We start from the raw sequence: 24,249 nt of genomic DNA on the forward strand, positions 1-24,249 counted from the left end.
AGGAACACAATTGTAAATTTTCCTTACAAAAATCAGTAGTAGAGACAGATTTTTGGTGTAGATAAAAAATGGAATTTTGATTGCTACCCACAGACAATTTGAAAATTCTCATATTCTTTTCAATTTTGGAGTTGGGCTTCCATTCTTTGTTGGGCTCTGGGCACTGTTTTCATAGGGAAAGCTTCAGATGTGGTTGAGCAAATCCATGTAAATATAACAACTTTACGGCCATGCTTCTTGAAACCCATACACCTTCCTTCTTCAACCTTATTATATTATAATTAATTCACTCGATCTCCAGTCTTGAAAAAGGTAAAGAGGAATCAATAAGAATGGATTCAACCAGCGAAACTCAGATGACTCCTACTCAGGTATCAGATGAAGAAGCAAATCTGTTTGCTATGCAACTAGCTAGCGCATCAGTGCTACCCATGGTGCTGAAATCTGCCATTGAGCTCGACCTACTTGAAATCATGGCTAAAGCAGGTCCTGGTGCGTTCCTGTCGCCGTCCGACATCGCTTCTCAGCTACCCACCACGAACCCAGATGCGCCGGTGATGTTGGACCGTATCTTGCGACTCTTGGCCAGCTACTCCATTCTTACTTATTCTCTGAGAAACCTTCCTGATGGCAAAGTTGAGAGGCTTTATGGTCTTGCTCCTGTTTGCAAATTCTTGACCAAGAATGAAGATGGTGTGTCTTTTGCCGCTCTTTGTCTCATGAACCAGGATAAAGTCCTCATGGAAAGCTGGTAATCTTTCTCTGCAACTCTCTTGACTCTTTGTTTAATTGAGTTCTTAATTCTCAACTTATTTTAGAACCAAATATAAAATGGGTACTTAGAATGAAATTTAATTTCAAGAAATCCACAACCTTTTGAATGTCTAACATGGGATTTTTTTTTTTTAATTATTTTTATTATAATAGTTTATATGAGAATTTGGTACTTAGTTAAAAGAAGCTCCATGTGAAACTAGAAAATTAAGAGACAAACCGGTGGATGAGTAATGGGAAAAGGCTTACCATGCCTAGAATGATTGGTATTCTTTTTTTTTAACTCATTGCGACTTGCGTGTACAACAAAGAATCTAGCAGTTGGTTGGTTTCGTCACCTTCTTATAGTTTCTGTTCAAACACTTTTTATCGATAAATTAAATTAAAATATTATCTCTTTTATTTAGATTATTTAATAATATAAATATTTAGGATAAACATTACTTCTTATAGTATTTTAATTAGAGTTAAAAAAATAATATTATTATTTTCATATTTAATTTCTAAATTAATTAATATTTTTATTAAATATTTTTATTTTAAATTATTATATAAATAATTAATTACTAACGGTTAACAGTTAGTAAAATAGCTACAACTATTAAAATAACTAATTGTTACTACATAATCGTTAGTTTATATTGTCGAACAGACCTAATTACCATAAAAACAACAACTTAAGAATTTGTTTCAAAATGAAAAAATTTTTCAGGGTTTGGATAAATAGAAGTTGAAAATGCAATGAGAACTTGAAAGAAGAGAAAAAAAAAATAGTTGTTTTATAGGACTATTTTGATATTATTGTTAGAGTATTTATAAAAGATATATTTCCAAATATTTTAATTAAATGATATTAAAATGTAATTGTAAATTAAATTTAATATAACTTAAGTATAAAAATAGTTAAACTATTTTTCAAATTGTGTTTTTAACATTTAAAATATTTTTTCCTTGAAAGTCAATTCCAATTCTTAATTAGAATCGTTTTAAACTGAATTGAAATCCATTTTAAATGACTCCATCAAATTTTAAGTTAAAATCATTTTTTTTTATTTGCAATAATAATAATAATAAAAATAATAATATTTTAATCACTAAAAAAAGATGGTGGATATAGATCCAAATTGATGGGGACTATATTAATATTTCACATTGATTTGAAATATGGGTAATGCGTCGTTGATAAGGTTTTAGATACTTTTTCTCTCTTGAGTTAGCTTTTGAATTTGAGTTAGGTTCGGTTTATTATTTTAAAATGATATTAGAGTCTCTCAAATTAATGTTTCGGTTTCCGCTCTAATTGTTTGATTTATGAGTTAGAGGATGTATTAATATCTCATATTAATTTGGAATAGAAATATGTGTCCGTTATAAAGTCTTTGACACTCTTACTCCCTTAGCTAATTTTTAAAATTGAATTAGATTCGATTCATTTTCTTAATATATTGAATATGATAATGAAAGGTAAGAACTCAGGCACAAGAGAGCCACCATTTCACTCAAAATATAATTAAGAGCCACACATATATTTTTAAAAATCATACCTTGTCGAGTCTCTACATGTTCATTTAATTTTTTTTTTTTAAAATCTACGTGTTCATTTCAATAAAGTTTTATTTAATTTTTTTTTTCATAAAAATCATAGGAAAATCATTCATCGAAAACAACCACAAGACTCCAGGCCTAAAACTCATTTAATCGAAGACTCTGGTTACACTACCAACCCTAGGCCAAGATAAAAAGAGGCCAAAAGCCCAATAACCAAAAGACCTAGGACTAAAACGGGTAGAAAATCCGCAACCCCAAGGCTCACAGAGAAAGCTTTAGATTATTGCTATCGCCGCCGTGGAAGAAGCCACCGGCTATCAGGGAGATTGCAGATCACCCAGATATGTACAGGAAGATGAAAAATCAAAATGAATATTTTTTTAATATATTATATTTTTATACTATATATAAATATAGAAAGGGAAATATTGGTTTTGTAAAAAATATATTTCATAATTTATATTATTTATGAAAATATCAATAAAAATGTATCTATAGCGATAGCTATATGTATTTATCACTAATAATATACATTAGCTGCAAATTTTTGTTGCTAATTTAAATAAATATATCACTAATTACCTTTAACGACGTTATATTTATCGCTAATACTTTTAGTAACGAAAAGCTATTTTATATAAACTTGTCGCTAATAATTTTAACGATAGCCTACCTGTCACTAATACTTTGAATAAGAAGAAACTATTCTACTCAATTCGTCACTAATAATATTTAGAGGCAACTTATGCATCCTTAAAACTATAAATAATTTCAATTTTAATATTACTATAATTAATATAAATTAAAATTTTAATATTATTTTAATAGTAATTCTACTTACACAAAAAATCCTATTATAATCCTATATTCCTAATTCTATAAATATTATTAATTTATTAAAAATTATTTAATCTATTATAATGAAATTAATAAAAAATTAAACATCAAATTTCACTTTCATTAATTTATTTTTTTAATTGTTCTAAATATTTATAATTTTATAACATTAAATTATTAAATTACAATTAAAAAATTAACTACTTAATTAACATAATTATAAAATTATTATTAAAAATTAACTATTTAATTAAATAAAAAAATTTGTATTTAAATCATTAGATATGAAATTCTAATTTTATTCAATGACAAATATTTTATGTATTATAAATTTGTTAAAAAAATTAGTAACGAATAAGTCTGCAGTTAAACACTCTTTTTTTCTTTTCAATATGACCTAGACCTAATTAACTTTGACGTACAATATGATATTCTTTTTCTTTCTTTACTACATTTTTGTGCCTTTTTTTACTTCAACAAACAAAATCTATTTATAAGTTTTTAAATTTTTTTAAAGTTTTTGCATGTCACAGGTATCATTTTTATGATAGTAATTATACGAAAATATGATTATTATAATTTTATTATTATTACCAATATCAAATGAAATTAGGGATGTGGATAGGGTACCCTATTTAGGGATGTCACATTTTAATTTTGATTAATTTTTGTATATTTATTTAATTTTATCTATAACAACAATAAATCCTAATTTCAAACTAATTTTTTTGCTGTATAATTTTGTTTAAAACTAATTTCATAATTGATGTCCCAAAATATGTCCAAGAGGGGGGTGAATTAGACTTTAAAAACAATTTTCGATTCTTGCTCAAAACCTTTGAAAATTGCAGCTAAGTTCAACTTAATTGACTAATGTGAAATATGAACAATATAACTCTATTAACAAGTTGATTCAAGGTTAAGCTATATGCAATCAGTATACTGATATAACAGACTATATTAGCATTCAGTAAATATATCAGTAATCTGGATAGATTTTTAACACAGCAACCAGAACAGAATACCAGATATACTAACTGACAGCAGATTAAACAACAAGCAGATTATATCAGATATCAGCAGATTTAGCAGTAAACTGTTTTTCTTAGATAGCAGCAAGATCAACAGCATATGATATCAATTTTCATATCAGCAAAAGCATATCAATCATAAAGCTAAAATGCATAAATGTAAAGAGCAAAGGTTAAGAAAATGAACACTGAAATTTTTATAGTGGTTCGACTTTAACTAGCCTGCATCCACTCTCTCAAAGATCCCACTTTGAGTCTTCACTCCACTATTCTTCTCTTTTAAAGGCAAGAGACCAAGCCCTTTACAAATTTCTCACCAAAGCTTTTACAAGTAGCTTCACACTTCTACCAAGTGTTATCCCAAACACTTTTCACAACCAAGCTTCAATAGGTGCTTGAATGACCTCTCATAAATGATAATAAGGTGTTTAAAACTCACTCTCACCCAATACAACAGAATCTATAAAGAAGAGTTGAGTAAATAAGCCAATGATGAGCAATAAATCACTTTGAGCACTTCGAATGAAAGCTTTAAAGATTTTGAACAGTAGATGGACTTTCATTAAGTGCAAAATGGCCAAAGGAAGGTGTATTTATAGCTTTGGAACGTTTTTTACCGTTACAGAAATCATTTGAACGTTACAGATACGAATTTCAAGAAAATAGCCGTTATTTTGTCGTTTTCTGCGATGTTGTGCAGAGTTGAAACAGTTAGCATACTTGAGAAAATAGCAAACTAGTTAGCATACTAAAATAAGTAGCAAACCAGTTAGCATACCAGGAAAACTTTTCTGCATAACTTTCAAAACTATAAAACTTTACACCAAATCATAGTCAAACACTTTTTAGGCCAATAATGATATTTAAAAAGAAAATCTTTTGAGGGATTGAAAATAAGTATCATTGACTTTTACTCCTCAATTCTTTTCACAAGTAATCCTAAAAAATAAAATTAACTTCTATACTATATGTACCTTCAATTATGATTTTCAATGCAGCCTTGGAAGGTAACATTTTCTTCTTTGATCTCCTTTGATTCGTCCTGTGTTATCCTTAGAATGTCATCTTTTCTTCAGAAGCACGAATCCATCATGAAATCCTTTTGTCCTTTTTCTTTGAGATACACAACACTTAAAAAACAATGTTAGTTTGATTCTAGTTGAGTTTTGGTATCATCAAAATCTATGCTCCTTTGAGCTTGTGGGGTCAACAATCTCCCCCTTTTTGATGATGACAAAACTCAATTGAATCACCATGTAAATATTGATAAGTGTGAGTATGTGTATGAATGTATATGAGAGAATAACTCCCCCTATGTATGTGCTTATACCAACAATTAATCACAAATAACTCCCCCTTAATAATTTCAATGAAATATTCATAAGCATTTTCTTAAGGAGTCAAGTGTGACTAAAATACTAACTAAATATGTACAATATGCAAACTGTATATCATTCACAAGTTATATCAACAATATGCACAAACTATATTATCCACAAGTAATCACATTCACAAGTTATATCAACAATATGCACAAACTATATCATCCATAAGTATCCATAAGTAATCACAACCTATGTCACATATCAAGATTACCATTCATTACTTTTCTCCCCCTTTTTGTCAGCATCAAAAGAATATGGGAGAAAGCATGCACATGTGAATAAATCAAAATTCAGTTTAAGTGCAGTGAATAAACAGTCAAAACAGTAACTGATATAGCAGACTAATTTAAAGTTCAGAAAAACCAAAAGTAGCAAACTAAGTAGCAAACTAACAGACAGACTGTTAGACAAAATTCAATCAGAATTCAGTTTATCCTTTCAGCCTAGAGCTTCTTCTGATTGGTTTTGGAGCAGCCATTTTCAGCTTTTTGGGCTTGACAGGTTTGTCACTCAAGGTTTGAAGAATTGCAGACCAATTCGGTTCACAGTGTCAAGGGAATAATAGGCCCGGTGTTAACTCGATTCAGTGATAGTACGCACTTCATTGTAGACTTTTTGCCAGTTTTAGCCTTTTTGCCAGAGGATTTACCAGTTTCCTCTTTTTGCTTACTGCTTTTTTCCTTTGGAGCTGTTTTTCCCTTTCCTTTTCCAGGAGCAGCAGGAGTAGGGGTCTCTGGTTCTGCCTCAGACTCTGAGTCACTCATATCCTTCCCACTACCATCTTTGCTGCCTCCATTTCCATTCTCATCATCAGAATCATTGTCATCTTTTTCTGCTTCAGCTTCTTCCTCTTCTTCCTCTTCTTCCTTTTCTTCTTCTTCTGTTTCTTTCTCTTCCTCTTCTTCTGTTTCTTTCTTCTTCTTCCTCTTCTGTTTCTTCTTCTTCCTCTTCTGTTTCTTCTTCTTCCTCTTTTTCTTTCTCTTCCTCCTTTTCTTTTTCTTTCTCGGCTTGAGGAACAGAACCAGTAGCAGCCTTACTGGTTTCTCCAGCCTCAGTGGTTGAAATACCCAAATGAACTTTGATTTTAAACAATTCTTCCACAATCTTGTACATTAACATTAAAGTCCCATCAACTTTAGAATCAAGAGCATTCATAAGAACAGTTTGAAAACTTCTAAATTTCTGTAGCTCTCCAAGTTCCATTTCAACAAATTCTCTCAAGTTGTTTACTTTCTCCAAAATACCTTCAACATTAATAGTGTCACTTGCACTATCTTTGGAACTAGCACCTTGTTCAAATCTAAGCTTTCTACCATCATCATCTTTTTGCAAACTTGTGATTGGGATCATATTGGTCCTAAGTTTCTCGGTTTCCAAAGGTATCCCAAAGTCTCTAAACAGACCATTAAGAAGATGGGCATAAGGTAGCTTGTAAGGTGGCTTCCATTTCATGATTTGCTTCAGCATAAAATAGGCAAGATTAAATTCAATTTGGTTCACTATATGCCAAATTATGCAGAGATCAAGGGTACTCAGATAGTTGGGACTGCCAGTTCTAGGATTCAACACATAAATGATAAAACTATGAAGAATTTTAATGTGTTGATGTGCATGAGTAATGCTAGTTTTATCCTTCACTTCCCCTTTAAACACTTCACCCTCAAAATCTCTTTTGTTAAATCCACCAACAGCAAAAACATCTTTGTGGGAGCAGATTTTATTCCCACTGTTTGGAATTCCTAGGGCTTTAGCTAATCTAGCAACTGTCACTTCATAGATTTTCCCTTTCATTTTCACCTTAAAAGACTCATCTTTGTCAGAATCATCAACCCTCAAATTTTTATAGAATTCTTGAACTAAATCCACATACACTCCTTCAGTGTCAGAACACAGTTTATCCCATTTTTGATACTCAAACAAGGATTGCAAAGGAACAGAAACTTCAACAAAAGCAGGCCAGTGAATATACCTTGGCTCATGAATAGCCCTCTCCATATGTACAACTGGAGCTTTTGAAGTCTTTTTCTTTTTGGTTCCCTTTTCTTGAACTAGCTCACTGGTTCTTTTCTTGGGTGTTTCTTTTGGTTTGCCAATTACCAGAGGAGCATCTTTTTGTGGAGGAGGTGACGCACGAACACTTGCGTTAGTTGAGTTCGATGATGAATATGTAGGGATTTTGGCTTTCCCTTTTCCTTTGTCTCGCGCCATAACCAATCTCAGAAGCAAAATAGGCCGTAAGGACAGTGAGGACTGAGATTATAAATTCAGCGATGTGAGCAGCCGATATATATTTATATATATAATCAATCGAAGCATATCATCATTCATTTAGCACAACAGAGCGCAATGGCAAAAAAAATTAGAACAGACAGCAAGAGATATTTGGGTTCTTACGAATCCATGGCAATCAATTTATTATTATATTCCACATTTTACGAAATGTTAATGCCCAAAAAATTAACAACTGAGCGCTAAAACAGAACAAACAAGCGAGATCAAATCAAAAAAAATATCAGCACATTGCGAAAGCAAATAAAACAGGCATAGATAGAATGTAAAACACGATTTCATTAAAGTTTTAGATTTTATACCTGGAATATACTGAAACAGAGAGTGCGAATCGACTTAGGCAAAAGAAAAATATCCAACAGCAAATGATTTCTTTCGGCAGATTCAAAGAAATAACAGAAACGAAAAATTTTGGGGGTTTTCTATCTGCAAACAATCGATTTAATCGATTCACTGCCAATAGGTTTCGGAAGTATTTAAAAATGATGAAGGGAGACGATGGCTTGGAATGGTGCGACCGAAATGGGTTTGCAAGTGGAGAGAGAAATGCAGCCGTTCGGGTTCTGAGATACGAAGCGACGGAAAGAGGAGTTTTGAATTTTAAAACTGAAAAGACATAACTGTAGGTTTTTGCAGAGAATAGGTAGCGTGTAGCAGAGGAGAGACGGCGAGAAGATTGATGGTTCAGAAAAAAAATTGAATCCCGCGCAAATTAATGTGTTAAAAGTCCATTTTGCCCTTAAATACATAAAGATGCAATACTCTAAGTAGAGGGGTATTTAAGTAATATGGGCTTTAAACATGCAGAATAGGCGCTCGAAAAAAAATAATTTCAGAGTTTTAGTGCAATCAGACCTGACTTCCAGTTTTTCAACGAAAAAGTAGGAGCAGTGGTAAAGCATTTAGCAAACAAGAAAATTAGCAAACGAATTAGTATGCCACTAAGATCAAATTCTGCAGATTACTGTTCATATCTGATATGATCCAGAATTTTTCAAATTGCACCAAAAATATCAGAATGCATCTTTAACACTACAAACCAACATATATCACTTCATTTTCATATAGAAACATGAGAATGCATCAAAACTTAATCAAAAGCATCAATCATACCAAGTTCTCTTCTTATTTTGCAGAAAATTTCCTCATTAAGTGGCTTTGTAAAAATGTCAGCAAGCTGTTTTTCAGAAGGGACAAATTCGATTTGAATATCACCATTTTGAACATGATCCCTAATAAAATGATGTCTAATTTCAATATGCTTGCTTCTAGAGTGTTGAACAAGATTTTTTGATAGGTTTATAGCACTAGTATTATCACATCTTATGGGAATGTGATCAAATTTAATTTCAAAGTCTTCAAGCTGTTGTTTCATCCACAAAATCTGTGCAACACAGCTTCCAGCTGCAATATATTCAACCTGCAGATGAAAGTGCAATGAAGTTTGCTTTTTACTGTGCCATGAAACTAATACATGACCTAGAAATTGACAAGTTCCAGAAGTGCTTTTTCTGTCTAATCTACTACCAGCAAAATCTGAATCACTATAACCAATAAGATCAAATGATTCACATTTTGGATACCACAAGCCAATGTTGTGAGTGCCAATGAGGTACTTAAAAATTCTCTTAACTGCTACAAGATGAGATTTTTTTGGACATGACTGAAATCTTGCACATAAACATACACTAAAATGAATATCTGGTCTAGATGCTGTCAAGTAGAGTAAAGAACCAATCATACCTCTATAAAATTTGTTATCTACCTCTTTACCTTTTTCATCTTTCTCCAATTTAATTGTTGAGCTCATGGGAGTTCCAACACTTTTCATATCCTCCATTTTGAACTTCTTTAGCATATCCTTTATGTACTTGGACTGATTTATAAAAATTCCATCCTTCATTTGCTTAATTTGCAATCCAAGAAAGAAGGTAAGTTCACCCATCATACTCATTTCAAATTCACTTTTCATCATGTTGGAAAATTTCTTACAAAGAGAATGGTTAGTAGCACCAAAAATAATATCATCTACATAAATTTGCACAATAAGCATGTCTTTTCCAATTTTCTTAATGAAAAGAGTAGTATCCACTTTTCCTCTTTTAAAATCATTTTGAAGCAAAAATTTACTAAGTCTCTCATACCATGCTCTAGGAGCTTGCTTTAAACCATAGAGAGCTTTAGTAAGCTTGTAAACATGATTTGGAAAGTGAGGGTCTTCAAAACCAGGAGGTTGAGCTACATAAACTTCTTCATCAATATATCCATTTAAAAATGCACTTTTAATATCCATTTGATAAAGCATGAAATTCTTAAAACATGCAAATGCACACAACATTCTAATAGCTTCAATTCTAGCAACCAGAGCAAAGGTTTCATCAAAATCAATACCTTCCTCTTGGTTGTATCCTTGAGCTACTAGTCTAGCTTTATTTCTAACTACATGTCCTTTTTCATCCATCTTATTCCTAAATACCCATTTAGTTCCAATAACAGAATGCTTTTTAGGTTTAGGAACAAGTGTCCAAACTTTGTTTCTTTCAAATTGATTTAATTCCTCTTGCATAGCAAAAAGCCAATTTTCATCATTTTGAGCATCATCATATGTTTTGGGTTCAAATTGAGAAACAAAAGCAACATTACCAAAATATCTTCTAAGTTGAGCTCTTGTCATCATTCTTTGTGATGGACTATCAAGAATGTCATCTTTGGAATGATTTCTATGGTACCTCCATTCTTGTGGAATATCTTGATGTTGAGGTTCCTCAATTTGTAGTTCTTCCACATTTGGTTGGGAGTCATCTTGAATTTCAATATTTGTGGAGCAAGGGAGTTCTTCTTCTTTGTCATTTTGATCATCCTCCACTGGTTCTTTTGATTCAAGCTCATCATTGTTCGAACTCTTTGAGTTTAGAATCTGCTCAATTTCATCATCACAAGAATCTTTCCTTTGCAAGGAAGTGTTAGCATCATCAAAAAGTATATGCATTGATTCTTCCATGGTCAATGTTTTTCTATTGAAGATCCTATATGCTTTGCTATTTGTTGAATAGCCTAGAAATATTCCTTCACAAGATTTAGCATCAAATTTCTTGAGATTGCTGTCTTTGTTATTCAAAATGTAACATTTGCAACCAAAGACATGAAAATATGCAATATTGGGTTTTCTTCCTTTCCATAGTTCATAAGGAGTTTTCTTTAAAATAGCTCTAATGGAGACTCTGTTCAAAATGTAGCATGCTGTATTTACAGCTTGAGTAAATATTTTGGTAAACTGTTTTCATTCAGCATTGTTCTTGCCATTTCTTGCAAAGATCTGTTTTTCCTTTCAACAACTCCATTTTGTTGTGGAGTTCTAGGAGCTAAGAATGTATGATAAATACCATTTTGAGAGCAGAAATTTTCAAACAATTTATTTTCAAATTCTTTTCCATGATCACTCCTCAAGGATGTAATGCAATATCCTTTTTCATTTTGAGTTCTTTTGCAAAAAGCTTCAAATATATCAAAGGTTTCATCTTTATGAGCAAGAAAGAAAGTCCATGTGAATCTTGAAAAATCATCAACAATTACAAATGCATAAGCCTTGCCTCCTAGACTTCTAGGTGTGATTGGACCAAAAAGATCAAGATGTAATAATTCCAATGGTCTAGACGTAGTTACAACATTTTTTGATTTAAAAGATGATTTTGTATGCTTACCAAGTGCACAAGCTTTGCATTGAAATTCTTTTTCAAATCTTAGCTTTGGAAGTCCTCTAACAAGGTTCCTTCTAGAAAGTTTAGCAAGTGTACTCATGCTAGCATGTCCTAATTTTCTATGCCATAACCATGCACTATCATCTGAAGTCATAAAACATGTTTCACAATTTTCTTCAAGACTTGTTAAATCAAGTAAGTAAATATTATCTATTCTAACACCAGCAAACATAACATTATTTCCATGAATTTCACAATGTGTAGAAGTAAAAATGACTTTGAAACCATTATCACATAGTTGACTAACACTTAAAAGATTATACTTTAATCCTTGAACTAATGCAACATTTTCAATGCAAGGATTTCTACCAATAGTTCCACATCCAACAATTTTAGCTTTGCTTTTATCACCAAATTTCACATAACCTTATTCTTTCAAGGTAAGAGAGGAAAACTTGCCTTTATTTCCTGTCATGTGCCTAGAGCAGCCACTATCAATGTACTAATGTTCTGTTTCCAAAGATACTCCTTAGCGGACACTGAAATCGATTAATCGTTTCTTAGGTACCCAAGCAACTTTGGGTCCTTGAATGTTAGTAACATTAGGTAGGGTTTCTTTAGGCACCCATACTTTCTTTGCCTTAAAGGTTCCTTTCCTAATAGGACAAGCATTAATCATATGACCTCTATGATTACAATAAAAGCATGTAATACTCGGTTGAGAAAAGGATGTAGCTTTAACAAAAAATTGTTTGTATTTTTCATACTTCATAAATCCATCATATCCAATTCCAGATTTTTCATTTGTGGATCTTTGATTCCCAAGAAATATATCAAGTGTTTCTTTACCTTTTGTAAATTTAGATAAATCTCTTGTCAAAGATTCAACTTTTTCTTCAAGAAGTCAGGTATTCTCAAGAAGTTGTTCACACACTTCTTTTGATCTTTGAAGCTCATCATTAACTTCCTTAAATAATTTCATTTGAGATTTATAAAATTCATTTTCCTTTGAAACCATACTTAATGAAATATTTTCTGATCTTAAAGCACAATTTTCATGAACTAAAATTTTGCATTTCTTTTTAAAAGTTCTATATTTATCATATGTCTTCACAAATGCAAGTTCTAATTCATCAACATTAGAAAGTTCAAGATTTACCTCATTTTCACTATCTTCGATGTGTTAGCTTTCACCTTTTTCTTCAATTGCCATCATACAAGTGTTTGCAGCCTCTTTGTCACTTGTTTCATCATTTGATGAAGAGTCACTATCACTCCATGTTGCCGCCATTGCCTTTTTGCTTTTGTCCTTTCTAAACTTATTTTTCTTCTTCAAAGTAGGACATTTTGGCTTAATGTGGCCTGGTTTGTTACACTCATAACAAACTATTTCACTTGAATGATTTGGAGTCTTTGGAGCATATTTCTTTGTGAACTTCTTGTATTTGCTTCCACCTTTTCTAAATGCTCTTTTGAATCTTTTGACTATCATAGCCATATCTTCATCATCATCACTTGAAGCACTTGAATCATCACTTGAACTAGCTTTAAGAGCAACATTTTCTTTTTCTCATCTACTTTTTGGATATGAAAGCTATGCCTTTCTTTTCTTTTGATCACCTAAATTATCATCTTTCTTATAAAACAACTCATGAGCAATGAGAGAACCAATTAACTAAACATAGGTTTATTTTATCAAATCCTAGGTCTCTTGAAAAACAGTAGTTTTTGCTTCCCATGTCTTTGGAAGAGACCTCAAAATTTTCTTTACAAGTTCTTGTTCTTCAAATCTCTTTCCAAGAGCTTTAAGTAGATTTACAAGGTCTGTAAATCTGGTACTCATTTCAGCAATAGTTTCACCAGGTTTCATCTCAAATAATTCATAATCACGGATGAGGAGGTTTGCCTTTGACTCTTTTACTACATCAGTTCCTTCATATGTGACTTCTAGTTTGTCCCATATCTCTTTTGCAGTTTGACATCCTGAAACACGATTATACTCATTAATATCAAGAGCACAATGAAGAATGTTAATAGCCTTGGCATTTGTAGAAATTTTCTTCCAATCATTATCATCAAATTCAACTTCAGCTTTAGGAATTTGTACATTTCCTTCACTGGTTTTATAAGGAATATAAGGACCATCTTTAACTATTCTCCAAGCATCAATGTCAACAGATTGTATAAAGTTTCTCATTCTAGTTTTCCAAAAGGAATAATTTGTGCCATTAAAAAGTGGTGGTCTAGTGATGGAATAACCTTCAGCTAAGAGGCGGAGTATACCAGTGGAATTTCTAGATGAACTAGCCATGTGTGTGGATCACTCTAAGGGGTTTAATCCTCAAGCAAGAGAGACAAGCTCTGATACCAAATTGATGTCCCAAAATATGTCCAAGAGGGGGGTGAATTGGACTTTAAAAACAATTTTCGGTTCTTGCTCAAAACCTTTGAAAATTGCAGCTAAGTTCAACTTAATTGACTAATGCGAAATATGAACAATATAACTCTATTAACAAGTTGATACAAGGTTAAGCTATATGCAATCAGTATACTGATATAACAGACTATATTAGCATTCAGTAAATATATCAGTAATCTGTATAGATTTTTAACACAAAGAACGAGCGAATACGGATATACTAGCGGCCAGATTAAACAACAAGCAGTTATATCGGATATCGTGATTTAGCGAAGAAACTGTTTTTCTCAGATAGCAGCAAGATCAATAGCATATGATATCAATTTTCATATCAGCAAAAGCATATCAATCATAAAGCTAAAATGCATAAATGTAAAGAGCAAAGGTTAAGAAAATGAACACTGGAATTTTTATAGTGGTTCGGCTTTAACTAGCCTACATCCACTCTCTCAAAGATCCCACTTTGAGTCTTCACTCCACTATTCTTCTCTTTTAAAGGCAAGAGACCAAGCCCTTTACAAATTTCTCACCAAAGCTTTTACAAGTAGCTTCACACTTCTACCAAGTGTTATCCCAAACACTTTTCACAACCAAGCTTCAATAGGTGCTTGAATGACCTCTCATAAATGATAATAAGGTGTTTAAAACTCACTCTCACCCAATATAACAGAATCTATAAAGAAGAGTTGAGTAAATAAGCCAATGATGAGCAATAAATCACTTTGAGCACTTTGAATGAAAGCTTTAAAGATTTTGAACAGTAGAGGGACTCTCATTAAGTGCAAAATGGCCAAAGGAAGGTGTATTTATAGCTTTGGAACGTTTTTTACCGTTGCAGAAATCATTTGAATGTTACAGATACGAATTTCAAGAAAATAGCCGTTATTTTATCGTTTTCTGCGATGTTGTGCAGAGTTGAAACAGTTAGCATACTTGAGAAAATAGCAAACTAGTTAGCATACTAAAATAAGTAGCAAACCAGTTAGCATACCAGGAAAACTTTTCTGCATAACTTTCAAAACTATAAAACTTTACACCAAATCATAGTCAAACACTTTTTAGGCCAATAATGATATTTAAAAAGAAAATCTTTTGAGGGATTGAAAATAAGTATCATTGACTTTTACTCCTCAATTCTTTTCACAAGTAATCCTAAAAAATAAAATTAACTTCTATACTATATGTACCTTCAATTATGATTTTCAATGCAGCCTTGGAAGGTAACATTTTCTTCTTTGATCTCATTTGATTCGTCCTGTGTTATCCTTAGAATGTCATCTTTTCTTCAGAAGCACGAATCCATCATGAAATCCTTTTGTCCTTTTTCTTTGAGATACACAACACTTAAAAAATAATGTTAGTTTGATTCTAGTTGAGTTTTGGTATCATCAAAATCTATGCTCCTTTGAGCTTGTGGGGTCAACAATAATAATATTTAAAAATTATAAATCTTTTGACACTATTTATATTTATGTCATTTTAAATTTCTCATCTTTTAAATTTTGTCTAATCGATCTGTAGACACTCTATTTTGGCTGACCTCCGAAGTCAAGCAACTTTTAAACTTTTCACTTTATTATCCGCTCTCAACCGATGTCCTTCAATCACAAATGGCTTTTCCGAGCTCACCGGTTGCTCGACCATGAAACAAACCAATCTCACGCTTAAGTTAATTATTTTCCGATCTCTTATCAAATGGGGTCGAATCAATATTGGGTCTCCGGACCATCCAATCTTGCCTACTGATACTCTCCGATCTCTCTGCACAAATATTGTAGAACTTCATTCGACTAACGATGTGATTGGGCTTCTCATTTGAAGACCCTAAATTTTCCTTAAAATAAAGTTAAGGTTTCTATCTGGTCTAATGACGATTCCGATCTTAAGAGTTCAAGTCAATGTCAAGTCTTTGCAATTCTAATGTTCTAAAGTTTTACCCAGTATTTGGTCATGGCTTAGTCCGATCTCATGCTTACGTGTAATGTTTTTCCGATCTCTTATACTCTGATTAATAATCGCTTTTAAGTTTAATGTTCAAATACGTTCAATCAATTAAGTACTCAGACAATTTGGACGTTTTCTGATCTCATTAAGAAATTGAACAAAAAGGGGATTTTATTCATTTCAAAACAAAATATATACAAGTTACTCAGCAGGTGGATCTCCCCCAGCCTGCTCCCTAGGTACAATATCAGCTCTCTGATCCCCCCCCCTCTCTCTCAGACTCCTCGTCACTCTCTTCTTCGGCCTTTGGAATGAGCTGATTCATCCAGGAGAAGTCCTCCTCAGGATAACGCTTCCTCAGCTCGGCCAGGAGATCATTATGGGTAGGGGTGTGCAAACGGTCGGTTCGATTTTGAACCGAACCAAACCGATAAAACCGAAAATCGAAAATAAAAAATTTTAAAAACCGAACCGAACCGATTGATAAGAGAAAACCGAATCGAATCGAACCGATAAATATCGGTTCGGTTCGGTTTTAAACCTATCAAACCGAAATTTATAAAATTTCATATTTTTAACATTAAATCTAAATAATAAAAACATAAAAACAAAAAAAATTAGAAATCAAAACTCAAAAATCTTAAGGTTCGGTTCGGTTTTCTTTGATTTCGGTTCGGTTCGATTTTTTTGATTTTTTTATGAAAATAACCGAACCGAACCGATTAATCCGAAATTATTAAAATTATAAACCGAACCGAACCGATTAAATTTTAAAATCGAACCGATTGAACCGAATTAATCGGTTCGGTTCAGTTTTTCGGTTTAAACCGAAAACTGCACACCCCTAATTATGGGCGTTCACATATGCCCAGCCTCTTTCATTGTGCTTTCCTCTTCTTTGGCCTGGAGTTCCTCATCCTTGGCTTGGAGCTCCTCCTCCTTCGCCCGAAGTTCCTCAGCAAAATGAGTGAGATTGGCAGATCGACCAATCCGGGAGTCTTCAAGTTCCTGCTCCACCTCCGCTATCCTCTCTTCGTAATGCTTCATCCGATCTTCCATTCTGGCGATGTAGTCATTAGCAGAGGAGAGTTGAGCTTGTGCAGCAGAGGCATCCTGGACTGCCTTAAGAATCTCCCTCCTTCAGGCGTGGGCTTTCTCTCGGATCACATGTTGATTGGCAATAGCCTCCAAGCCCAAGCTCATTGTCTGAGTTAAAATATCGTCGATGCTCTCCTCTGCCAATCTGTTTCGATCTTCTTGGAAGCAGATAGAGGCGCCCATGACTTTGGCTAGGCCGGGGTTCCCTCGGGTGGAACGATTCCTTTCTAGTGATTGGATCAGGAGTTGAGCGCCCCGAGAAAGTGTCCTAATAGTACGATCAGAAGACTCCCCTTCCACATTGGAGGAGATCGGAGGAGGCGAGGGAGGTGGAAGTTCGATCTGCTGAGGAGGAGGAACGATGACCTCTACTTCTGGGATCGCCTGCTCCTGAGGTTGGGGAGGAGAGCTCGACACCTCTACCAATTCATGCTGAGGAGTCTAAGTAGCAGTAACGGTGGCCTCTTTCATCGCCTGCACCTTTCGAGAGACCTCCCTCTTTCAGTGACGACTCTCCTTAGAAGTGTCGCCACCTGCCATACTTGCACAGAAAAGAAGTCAGTGAGTTTGCTAAGATTCAAAGGCCAGAGATATGGATTGTACCAGGACCGAGGTCAGAGAGCTAAAGCTCGTAGTCTTCGTCGGTGATCAGCCGCATCATCCAATACTTCAATTCGGCCATAACTGCGTCTAAGCACGAGAATTTCTGAATGGACACCTGAGACTTTAACTCTTTCACCATGGCGTCTTTGTCCTTATTTAAGATGATCTTCTTCGGAATCGGAGCGACCAGGTGTTGCCAACTCCGTGGGATACCCTTAAAGCCATTTGGAATCTTGCTCCTCAATATAAAGAACCGGTTCTTCCAGTTCTTCAGCGAAGAAGGGAGATCGGTGAAGAGCCCGCAGTTCGGGTTTGCCTAAAAGAACCAAAATTCATCATCCTTCCTTCGGGCAAGCCTATGCAGCTCGGTAAAGACTTTAGCCGTGGGCTCCAGTCTCTTAGCTCGGCAAAGGCCCCGGAAGGCTACTAAAGTCCGCCAGGAGTTCGGATGCACTTGAGCTACCGAGACATGGTGGAACTTTAGGACGGCCTTGTAAAATTCGTCCAAAGGAAAACGGAGCCCTGCCTTCAGCTGTTCTTCATATACCATGATGAGATCACCTTCATCAAAGAAGTGATCGGCCCGATGGTCGCCGTGGCATTTAATCAGTTCAAAAGAGTCGATCTGCAGATTATACTCTTGGCTTATAGATTGGAGATTGGTTTCTCTCAAGACCGAAGGCAACTCATCAGCTGGCAGGTTTTCTCTTCTCAAAGACGCTCCTCGCCTCAGTCTGGTGGGCGAAACAGTAATTGGAATGATGGCTGTATTGGGACGTCCGCTTAGTCCAATCGCATTACCTTCTTCCAAGGTCCACGAAATATGGACAGAAGGCGGGCTCGCAGCTCTCTAACCCTCAGCACCGCTCATTTTCAGAAAAACAAAAGAAATTAACCAAGAAAGGAAATCAAAACCCTTACCGGAGTGTGATCGGCACCTGAAAACTTGAGAAAATGAGAGAAAATGCTGAGATTGCTAGGGAAGTTCTAAAATGACTTAAGGAAATAACTGACTCACCTCTTCCCTATTTATACTCGTCTGAGCATTAAATGCTCGCGAAGTCCCAAGCGATGCATTGGTTAGCGGAATCAGGTTGCTTTCTTGACACGTCGCGGGAAGGTTCCATAAACATAATAAAAATTGGATAAATGAGCGGTTAACCAAAGGCCATCAAATTGAATAAATTTTGAAGCCACGGATCGCCGCATGGTGATTCGCCCAGGGATCAGATCAGTTACACTAATCAGAGATCAGAAAAAATAACTAATTCAATAACAAAACAAAATATTCAAATAAAATTTCATTTCATTTCTAAAAGATCGGATTACATTTGGGCGATCTCAAAGATCATTACATTTGGGCGATCTCAAAGATCATTACATTTGGGCGATCTCAAAGATCAGATTACATTTGGGTGATCTCAAAGATCATTACATTTGGGCAATCTCGAAGATCATTACATTTGGGCGATCTCAAAAATCAGATTACATTTGGGTGATCTCAAAGATCATTATATTTGGGCGATCTCGAAGATCGGATTACATTTGGGCGATCTCAAAGATCAGATTACATTTGGGTGATCTCAAAGATCGGATTACATTTGGGCGATCTCAAAAGATCGAGTTATATCCTTTTGGCGATCCCTTAAAATCAGCACTACATTTTGAGATCGAGTTATATCCTTTTGGCGATCCCTCAAAATCAGCACTACATTCTACTCTGAATGCTGGCCTATGTCAAAGCCTAGTCTTGTGACTGAATCAAAAGATGTGTTTGATCAGAAAGTCAGCCACAAGTATTGGATGGATGTGCAGCTCAGATAGAGTGACTATGACTCTCATGATATTGAGCGGAGTCATTGCCGATGCCATCGACCAGAACCGAGCTACAGTCGGGACGCCCGATGTGGTTGTGGTTGGAAGCCAAATGAACTTCAAGAGGCGGTCACCGACATTAAGATTGAAATTAGCAGTCCTCTTATCCGAGATCGGTCTACCGATTGTACTGATAGATCAACCCGAGATCGGTCTACCGATTGTACTGATAGATCAACTCGAGATCGACACGATCATCACTTTTGATCTTAATCAGTAAATTAGTCTGGTTCCCTCACTGTCATTAGATGATGTCTCCATAGTTCTCCGATCGCCGGGCTCATAAATTATCAGGCAAAAGGCGAAGAAAACAGTCGGAAAAAGATCAAAGATGGTCGCCATAATCAAAATTATCACCAGACAAGCTAGGATTGGAGAAATGAAGCATTGAAAACAAACTGAAGGAGGAAAAGTGAAGTGTGAAGGGGATTTCCCGTAGGTGCATATATATAGGGCCTGGGCATTTATTGCATACAGAAATCGAAGCGAATGCATCAGTAACTGAAGAATTAATTGCTTTGATCAAGGCAAGTCAGATAAAGAGGAAAGATTTAGAATGGGAGGGATCGGGAAATGAGAAGGGACCCGATACAAGAGAGAGATCAAAAAAGGAGAGGGTCATAGTAGGGAGATCGAAAGAAAATAGAGATCGGAAAGCATAGAAAGATTAAATAACTTTCAATCAACTTTTTTCATTATTAGAGTCGAGTTAGTTAAGGCGTTGCAGGCGTGATCAGGTCCTCACCACATGCCTCAACTACAGAAAACGTCCACCTAGCTGACAGATGCCAAAACAGTTATGGCAGTCCTATACATCTCGATCTCCACCCTTGATCATAATCATAAGGATGGATCCAGAGCCCTTGGATCAAAAAGCAGTTAATAGGTTCGACGCTTTTTATTCCCAGCCCTCAGATCCATCTTGTGAGGCAAGACCCTGAGTCGTTGGATTAAAAAAAGAAAGGACGGATATTCTGAATGGGATCCCAGCCCTCCATCTTGATTCTCTTTAATTTCTAAACATCAGATTATGTCCTTTTGAATCTGAACCCTTCGTCTCCCCTGGTGAGATCATGACCCTTCATTATAGGTACTCGTTCCCTATAAATACCTGCATGCAATACTGTAGAGGGGGACGGAAGAAAAAAGAGAGAAGGTGATGATTATAGTGGAAAGACTCTGAAATTTGATTCAGTCTTGCTACTTACCATTCTGAGCTTTCATAGTGTTGAGAAACTTTCGAAGCTAGTTTTCTTAAGTATTTTCACAAATAGGAGCTTTGAACCCTGAGATTTTCATTTTCAGTGCTTTTTTATTACTCTGTGAAGCCATTTTCGTTCAGTTTCATTTTTACTGCTCTATTATCAGCACATTACTCTCCAAGCTCAACTTGGTTCCGATCTATTCCCATTACATTGAGCAAGTTCGAGTCCTTCTGCCGTCAACTTTCACTTCTGTAGGACTTGTGGACACCAGAGTTAACTCATTTATCTCCTCAACTTCCTACAGGTAAGCGTCTAAACTATTATTTTGACGAAGATCTTCATTTTATTTTTTTTCCAGTTTCCCTTTAAAATTTCTTTGATATCCAGTCGCACTACATCTCAAAATAGATTACTTAGGTCAATAGTTATTCCCAGTATCTTCTTTTATATCATTTATCGTCATTTAGTTTTCAATCCCTTCAAGAGTAGATGTTCGAGTCCTCAGTGGCTCGTAAATACTCTAAAGAGTATAGGTAAGAGTATCTTAACAAGAGTTTTTGGGACTGAATAAGAAGGGGTATAGCAAAAGGGTTGAATAGGATTGGGAACAGGATTATGTTGAATAAATAAATCATGAGGTCGGGCCTCGGAACAAGCCCAGGGGATGAGGCAATAGATCGGGAATCAAAATAAGCTAGGATCCCGAGCGAGCAACTAAAAGAGATCGGATGAAAGAGTTCAGATAAAGCAATCATGCAGAAGATGAGAAAGGAGTTCAGTTTTTCGTCCTCCTCTTAGTTATAAGGTCCTGTAGGCTAGGAAAAGCTTTGCACGGGTTTCCTTCATATTCAATACTCCAAAAGGAGACCTTTTATCTGAATCCTTAATTATGAAGCTCCTACAAATACCATTCCAATAAACACATTTCAGGGAGAGAGTTCTTACCCGAACTCAATCTAATTTTTAACGCAACACATAAAGAGATCGAGGGAGCGTCTTTACCCGAGTTCTCAATTAAAATTTTCAACAAGATCGGAGGAGAGTTCTTATCCATATTCTCAGCCAAAACCTTAATAAATATGTGGAGATCAGAGGAGAGTTCTTATCCGAGATCCTTCACTTAAATTTTTAACAGAATACTTTAAGAGATCGGGGGATAGTTCTTACCTGATTCTCAGCCAAAATTTAAAATATGTGGAGATCGGAGGAGAGTTCTTATCCGAGATCCTTCACATAAATTTTTAACAGAAAACTTTAAGAGATCGAGGGAGAGTTCTTATCCGATCCTCAGCCAAAATTTAAAATACGTAGAGATCGGATGAGAGTTCTTATCCGAGATCCTTCACTTAAACTTTAAACTGAATACTTTAAGAGATTGGGAGAGTTCTTACCCGATTCTCAGCCAAAATCTTAATAAAATATGTAGAGATCAGAGGAGAGTTCTTATCCGAAATCTCCTGCTTAAAATTCTCAACAAATACCATGACTTCCAAATTCAAATTAACCCCCAACAAAATCCATTACGTAACAACTATCCACTGAAGTGCCGTCTCATGTACTCGTGTTCTTGGGCAACCCTAAATGGTGAAATATTAAATATTCCTTTTATTCGGACAAAGGATTGACATTATCATTTTAACCCCCTAATTATCAGTTTTAATTTAGAAAGAGCATAACATTAAATCTGTTTACCCTCGTTGAGGGATGAGGTGGGGTGCCTAACACCTTCCCCACCCATATACGGACCCCGAACCTAAAATCTCTATTTTCGAAGTGTTTTTTTTAATTATTATTACAAATGGTTTTCTTTAATTTTCCTCAAAATTAAAGTGGCAACTCCTCACTTTTCCCACTTCAGTTAGTATTCGTCCAGACGACCTCAAAAACCCTTGCGATCAAAATTAAACTTCTAATTTTAGTAAAGCGAGAGATTGAACATGTTCCAAATTACAGATTTTAAAATGAATTTGATGTGGATAAATTTATATTAATTAAACATGTTCTAATTAATGAATAAGATAAGTAAGTCAAGGCTCTGTTGATTACAGGTATCATTTGAAAGATGCAGTTCTTGAAGGAGGCATTCCATTTAACAAGGCATATGGAATGATATCATTCGAATATCATGGCACAGATCCAAGATTTAATAAGGTTTTCAATAAGGGAATGTCTGATCACTCTACCATTATCATGAAGAAAATTCTTGAGATTTATAAAGGCTTTGAAGGCCTTTCTTCCATTGTGGATGTTGGTGGTGGTACTGGAGCTGTCCTTAGCATGATCGTCTCCAAATACCCTTCAATCAAAGGCATTAACTTTGATTTGCCCCATGTACTTGAGGATGCTCCATCCCTTCCTGGTATTTACAAATTCCCTACCAAAAATTCCAATCCCCTTCTTAATATCCTGCTTGATTTTCACATAGAGATTGTTGTTGCGTGTAGGCGTGGAGCATGTTGGTTAAGACATGTTTGTTAGGGTTCCTAAAGGAGATGCCATTTTCATGAAGGTAAGTTTGGAATTTTAAAGACCTCTTATCCTGGTTCTAGTGATGTTTTTAGTGGGAAGATTTCTGATGTTTTTAGTGGCCTAAAATGCAAGTGTTCTTGATTCTTGTACAGTGGATATGCCATGACTGGAGCGATGAGCACTGCTTAAAATTCTTGAATAATTGTTACAGAGCGCTGCCACCAAATGGGAAAGTGATCATAGCAGAATGCATTCTTGCGGTTGGCCCAGACAGCAGCCTCGCCACCAAGACAGTGGTTCATAATGACTGCATCATGTTGGTTCATAACCCAGGTGGGAAAGAAAGAACTGAAAAGGAATTTGAGGCATTAGCCAAGGGTGCTGGATTTCAAGGTTTTCGAGTGGCATGTGAAGCCTTCAATACCTATGTGATGGAATTCTTGAAGAGTGCCTAAGGGCCAAGTTTTCTCAATGCTATCTTTTGGCTTTTTAACTTTTGAAGTTGTGAGATGAGAAGATTTTCAAAGGTGGCTTTCACAGTACGTAATTCTCAATAAAGAAAACAAATAAGAGTTATATGTATGATTGTGCTTTGTCTATAATAAAAAGTTAATTATATCCTGATTAATTATCATGCAAAAATAAAGGAAATATATATCAATTACTTGTAGAATTTATTACCTTGTGTCTCAAAAATATCATCACCTTTATTTTTTATATATTTTTTCCATATTATTTTTTTATAGTTTAAAAAAATATAATCCTATTGACGCATTAAAATTATTGATTTATAATGGTATTGCGTGTTCTATTTTTTACTCTTTGATACATTGGTATTCAAGTAAAACCCTTTTAATAAGAACAATTTTCGGATGGCCTAATATTCTAAAAAATTCAAAACTTGATGTGTTTTTTCAATTATAGCTAAAACTTTGTCATTTTTGTCAATTTTTGCCTAATTTAAAAGTTTAGTATTTATTATGGCCGATCAAAATTAGGCATTTAGAGGCGCTGATGTGGCGGCTGATGTAACGATTGGGCTCCAACCACTAGAAGAATTGTCCGCTTTGGTCA

At 34.8% G+C, this 24,249-nt stretch overlaps 1 protein-coding gene and 1 pseudogene across 1 annotated transcript; one reads left to right on the forward strand and one right to left on the reverse strand.

The window, feature by feature from the left end:
- LOC110651119 (caffeic acid 3-O-methyltransferase-like) lies at positions 1 to 23,855 on the forward strand (annotated as a pseudogene).
- LOC131183314 (uncharacterized) lies at positions 9,534 to 11,017 on the reverse strand. Its single transcript, XM_058154036.1, has 2 exons — positions 10,508 to 11,017; positions 9,534 to 9,740 (listed from the first exon to the last, which is right to left on the reverse strand). The coding sequence occupies exons 1-2, from the start codon at positions 10,863 to 10,865 to the stop codon at positions 9,658 to 9,660; spliced, it is 441 nt and encodes a 146-aa protein (XP_058010019.1). The 5' UTR covers positions 10,866 to 11,017; the 3' UTR covers positions 9,534 to 9,657.
- Positions 23,856 to 24,249: the final 394 nt, after the last annotated feature.

Source organism: Hevea brasiliensis, chromosome 9 (genome assembly GCF_030052815.1).
Source record: "Hevea brasiliensis isolate MT/VB/25A 57/8 chromosome 9, ASM3005281v1, whole genome shotgun sequence".
Taxonomy (NCBI): Eukaryota; Viridiplantae; Streptophyta; class Magnoliopsida; order Malpighiales; family Euphorbiaceae; genus Hevea; species Hevea brasiliensis.